This window comes from Tachypleus tridentatus, chromosome 7 (assembly GCF_004210375.1).
Source record: "Tachypleus tridentatus isolate NWPU-2018 chromosome 7, ASM421037v1, whole genome shotgun sequence".
In the NCBI taxonomy this organism is placed as follows: Eukaryota; Metazoa; Arthropoda; class Merostomata; order Xiphosura; family Limulidae; genus Tachypleus; species Tachypleus tridentatus.
In genome coordinates, this window is record NC_134831.1 from 154,117,484 (window position 1) to 154,123,483 (window position 6,000).

General features: G+C 32.2%; 1 protein-coding gene across 1 annotated transcript in view; it reads left to right on the forward strand.

The window, feature by feature from the left end:
- The window catches only part of LOC143256948 (ubiquitin-conjugating enzyme E2 C-like), a 39,556-nt gene extending 36,465 nt beyond the window's left edge, over positions 1-3,091 (forward strand). The window contains exon 5 of the mRNA XM_076514860.1: positions 1,797-3,091. Coding sequence (XP_076370975.1) covers positions 1,797-1,918 — 122 coding nt within the window. The 3' untranslated portion in view covers positions 1,919-3,091. The remainder of the gene's footprint in view (positions 1-1,796) is intronic.
- The last annotated feature ends 2,909 nt before the right edge of the window (positions 3,092-6,000 follow it).

Here is a 6,000-nt window from a genome sequence, read left to right on the forward strand (position 1 = left end):
AGAGTTGAGTCTAATTTCCATTTTTTAAGCTTAATTTCCTTTTCAGCTTCAATACAGGTATGCTCTTTCTGGACTTCATTGCAGGCTTGCTCTTTCTCTTTTTCAACTTGAATGCAGACTTGCTAAAGCTCAATTTGTTTGAGTTTTAACTGGATTTCTAACTTTATTGCTCAACTTTGAATGGCTAGTGGAGACACGAGTATTCTTCTAATACTTTCTCAGACAACAAATCAACATTAACTAACATTTCAACAATACACTTTTTTACTTCAATTTTTCTCATTGATTTTTAATATATAATTCTAAGATTTTGGCAATTTCAAGCAATTCACTTTTGTTGTATTTTTCGAGTTGTTCAAACCTTGATTATCGAGCATGATCAAATATTGTTGGCACTGATAAATACAAATTGAATTAAGATTTGAATATTAAATTATTTCAAATTTTGTTTCTGATTCATATCTTGAACAAGAGCTTCCAGTTTATTGTGTTACATATTATACTATATTTTGTGTGAGTCTCTGATTTATTACATTACATATTTTTTAAATAACCAGAATTTTGGATTTGAGCTTAGTAGTTAATTAAATGGCTAATATATGTCAAATTTACGAATGATACACACAATTTTTTCTTAATATATTTCAATATACAAAAAAATTATAATAATTGTTATTAGTAATAGTTATTATAATTGATGGTTTATATACAAGCATTTTACAATCTTACAGACAATACTAATTCTTATATCCATTCTAAAACTGAACATTTTATCTGTGATCCAGATCCATGACAAATTAATTTTGAGTTGATACTGTCACACCTCCCTTAAGCTATCTTGTTTGGTTGGCTCACATCACTGACTTATACCAGCTAAGATATTTAATGTCCTCATAGTAAATAATAATGTCCAGAGTAATTTATGGAAGTTGAACAGTTTGTAATGTTCGAAATCTATACACATTCCTGGTCAAATTCTGTAGTTTTTCGATTATTGGGCATTAATCACAGTTATAACTTCTGAGGCCTCTCACACGCTAATTGGAGCTGACCAATAATATTCTTCTGTATAGCAGCATGTCAGTTTTATGCTTTCAAGAAATTTCAACATTGTTGGCTTGTTTTCATGAAACAAATATTGTTGATTCTTACTCTCAAGATTATTCTCTAAATTTTGAGAACAGGCATGACTTGCACAATTCAGAGTCAAGAATATATGTCATATGCAAAAAAGAAAACTATACTGAAACGAGTGTAGGCATTAAAATAAACATATAATAGTAAATCTGTTAATCTACTTTTCAGACTAGGAGCTTTACAGATATGCAGTATTACATCTCATTGTGAATTTAATATCAGTTTTGAACTTAAACATCCTTGTGGTGTTGTATAGGGTTATTGTGTAAATAATTTGTATAATTACAAACCAATGGGAACAAGTTTTAAGTATACTCTGATATGTAAATCATTTGCTGAAAATCACTTTCAGAATACACTTAATACTGTGTTTTGTTATGAAAAACTTGAACTGTACTAAAATACTTTTTGGGATGTTTTAATTAGTCTATTTTGAAACTTTGGTTTTAGGAAATATAACCATCTTGCTTTTGTAATATTGCTTTAACAGTTTATTTTTCTGAAATGAAAGAATTTTAAATTTTTATGAGCTGAGAATTTAGATTTGTATCCTTATATTTGTAACAGTGAAGCATTTAATATGATGTTATTCTGTAATTCAACAGAAATATTACAACCTGTTGTATATAATTTTCATATCTATTTCGTTTTGTCAACAGAGCCAAATATTGATAGCCCTTTAAATACACATGCAGCAGAACTTTGGGAAAACCAAACTCAGTACAAAAAAGTGCTTTTGGAAAAATATGACAAAGAAGTGAGGAGAAAAAGTCAATTTTGATTTTATTTTAATATTTATGTAATAATTCTGAAATATTGCTAATAAAAATAAATTCCTCTTGTTATAGTAGTTCTGCATTATTTGTATTCTTTCACATCTTTTCGACTGACTATGTGGTACTTTGATTGTCTAATCTATATGTATATATAATTATTGTGCTCTGTATGAAGTAATATTTTTCATGAGATTAAAATACAAAAATAAAATTTGTTTCATTTATTTAACACTTACCTCTTTGTATTATCACCTCAGTAGTCATGCCCAGTGTGTATTATGGTCAGTCTCTCCCTAATGTATCAATTAATTGTTAAAGAGTATATTTTGATCTTTATGTTAATAAAGTATTTTTGGTGCCTTTTTTCTTCTTCTCAAACATCATTACTAGTGTATAGAAGATATATTTTAATTTCCATATGAATTAATGGCCACTTGAAAAAAACATTTTTATGTGGACTTACTGCTTAGAAGTATTTGCATTGAACATGATTGATGTGATTTAATTTTCTTTCTTTCAATAGAGATTAAATATTTTTTGTATGAAGAATATTTTTAATGAGTAATTATTGTATTTTTTTCATATAAATATATATACATAAAAATTAATTTTATAATGCCAAGCTTTCATTTCTATTAACATTTGACCAATTTTGTTAAGATTGATTCTTTGCATTTCTAGAAAGTTATGGGTTTCATATATAAGCATTAAAAGACATTCTATACACTTCAAAAGTATAAGCCTTAGAGCAAAACATATTTCTTTAATTATTATGTTATTTCTTTCCATTATTTTGAAGTTCTATACAAAAACCTCAGCATACTCTTCATTTGTTTATCTTCACAATGATTACAAGTTTTAGTATTGCATATGTAATAAAATTTTAACAATAAGTAGGAAGTTTTAATGGCATGCTTAGTTAAGGTTTAAATGTTAAAAATAAGCATTGTAACTTACTTCCATTGTGAAAATTTTATTTCATTTGAACTTTACTAAGTATTAAAGTGGTAAATTGTGCCATATAATTTTTGAAAAATGTTAAAAAGTCATCAGTTGCAAAGTGTTTGATTAACAATGTGTATTTGTATATGTTATTATTACTCTAATGAAATGATCAGTTGTACTGTTTCCTGTATACTTTTGTTTTACTTAATAAAATTCATTGCTGATTAAAGTAAGTCTGAGTGTGTGTATATTCTTAATTTTTAAAATGGAAAACAATTTACTGCTTTCATTAAACGATTCTGCGCTTGGACAGGGTAAAGGAAGGACATACCTCTGAAAGGCTCTAGATTTCTACGTGTTTTGCTTCATATTTTGTTAGTGTTTTTACTTTTCACTTCGAATTTTAGTTTTACGCCAGTAGACAGAAGACCTTATTTGAATTGGCCCAAGACAGGAAATACCCCTTCGCTAAACAACGAGGCGACATGCCGGTCGGGGAGTCGGAGACCAGGGAAAGCGATGTAGCGTCTGAGACTGAGGGAGCAAGCCCGTCTGTTTCAGGGACAAAAAGTAAGTCTAGTGACTGTGGCCAAACAGATAATGATAATTTAAAATTAAAATCTTTAATGTTCATAGCCGAAAAAGAACTAAAAGCTAAGTTAACGCCGGTTAAAGAAAATACTGTAAGGACTCGAAAAAAACGAAAACTAGTAAAAGATATTATGATTTCAGCATGTGAAGACAATGTACCTAAGACTACGGTTATAGACTTTAATATGCCAAAAACTAGCAGTACTAGCAACCCAAACCCCACCCTGGATATTCAAAAACAAACATGTTCAGACAAAGACGAAGTTCTTTCTGACGACGAAGGCTTCACGCTTGTGCAGACTCGAAGTCAGAAAAACAAATTAAACAAAGAACAACCACCACAGACACACATACACAAATCGCACCAAAATCACCTAAGCACGCAGTTATAATCCAAGGAGTTCCTGGTAGTTACAACCAACCACAATTGGCCAAAGAAATATACAGGTGCAAACCTAATACAAAGATTACTAATATTAAGCGTCTGCCCAGAGGCGGTGTTCTGGTTCAAGGACAGGAACCCGCTGACTTAAACAGTCTACTAAAAGCTTGGCCTGCAGACGCATTCAAAACAGGAAGCATTACAATACACCTACCAGGAACTAAACCAACACCGAAATCTTTTGTGATACGAGGTGTACATAATTCAATAGACATAGAAGACGTTAAGGAAGAGTTAAGTACACAAAACATGAAACACATTTCAGTTGAGCGTATAATTTCAAATATTACTAAAAGACCCACAAACCTAATCAAAGTAGTCACAGACAACAGCCAGGATATTACACAATTCATTAATAATGGTATCACTATGTGGTATCATAAGTACACAGTAGAACAAACAAAAACACCAGCAGTGGTTGTCACACAGTGCTACCAATGCCAAAGGTTTGGACATGTAGCAGCAGCATGCCAAGCAAACGCGCGTTGTGTGGGCTGTGGGGAGAATCACCACATTACACATTGTACAAAACAGAACCCCAAACCCAAATGCTGCAATTGTGGGGAAGAACACACGGCAAATTATAAAGGTTGCCAGAAATATAAATCCATAAAACACACTTATACGAAATTAAAATCCCAACATGAACAAGCCGCCACCACCACGAACAATTAAGGAACTCACACCTACCACTCCAGCACCACAAAGTACAACTACACAGACAAACACATACGCTGCAGTGGTTAAAATTCATCATCCCGACAGGAAAACCATTACCAAGTGAAGAGGAAATACCAAAACCACCTCAAAATACACAACCAACAACAATTGAAACAACATTGACATCTGCCATAACTTCCACCTTCTCGGAAATAATGGCAGAATATACAAATCCCACAAACACCAACAGTCTCACAGACATAATTGTTAAAATCATATTGAAAAACATACACAAGTTCTTGCCGCAAATTTTAACCTCCATCATAAACTCTACTAGACATGGATAACTTCACAGTTCTACACATCAATATCCAGGGTGCTCTTGCTTCCAAGAAACATGAGATTGAAGATACAACAAGCTCCATAAAACCTGATGTAATCATAATTAGTGAAACTCTTCTATATAACTACCATAGATTTAAATTAAACGGCTACTCTACTATTAGACATGACAGGAAGGATAATAGAGATCCAAACAGAGGTCTTTTATTATTGTATAAGACTGAACTTATAGTTCAGGAACTTACTATCCCTTCCAGTAATGAATCTATAGTTATTAATGTAAAAACGCAAAATCAGACAGACGTTACTGTGGCGGGCATCTACTGCTCGCCTAGTACCGTGTTAGATGTAAATCTATTGAATATATTGTATAATAGCAACTGTAATCTTATTATTATCGGCGACCTAAACAGTAAACATATAGCATTCAACTGTCGTTGCTCAAACGCAAATGGCAAATTACTTTATCAATTTCTGGACGAATCAAACATGACTTTATTAAACGATGCAACACCGACACATATCTCGTACGCACATGGCACCAGTGAAATACTGGACCTATGCCTGTGTTCGTCAAATATGAGTCGCAAATTGTAAATTTTCATGTTGGTCACGATATAGATAGTGACCACCTTCCAGTTTGGTGTATCTTCAATCTCACCCCCACTTAAATAAAATCATAGTGAGAGACCAACTGAACTACAAAAAGCTAATTGGCCAGTTTTCCAAACTATATTAAATGAAACCTTACCTCCAGAAGTACTACATATTGCCGCGGACGCATCAGATATAGATGCATACTGTCATATCATCTCTGAGTGTCTAAAACATGCAGCCAACAGTTCGATACCGAAACAAAAACACTTCACAACAACTCATTCATGGCAACCACATAAAGATATAATACACTTAATTAAAAACAGACGTATACTCCGCAGACAGTACATTCAAAATCGCAACCCCACACTTAAAACTCAGATAAACACAATAAGAAATAAAATACGAAACTTAATCAGACAACAGAAACAAGAAAACTGGGACACCTTCTGTTCCGATCTAAATCATAAAACTGATCCTAAACAATTCTGGACACATTTGAAAAGATTT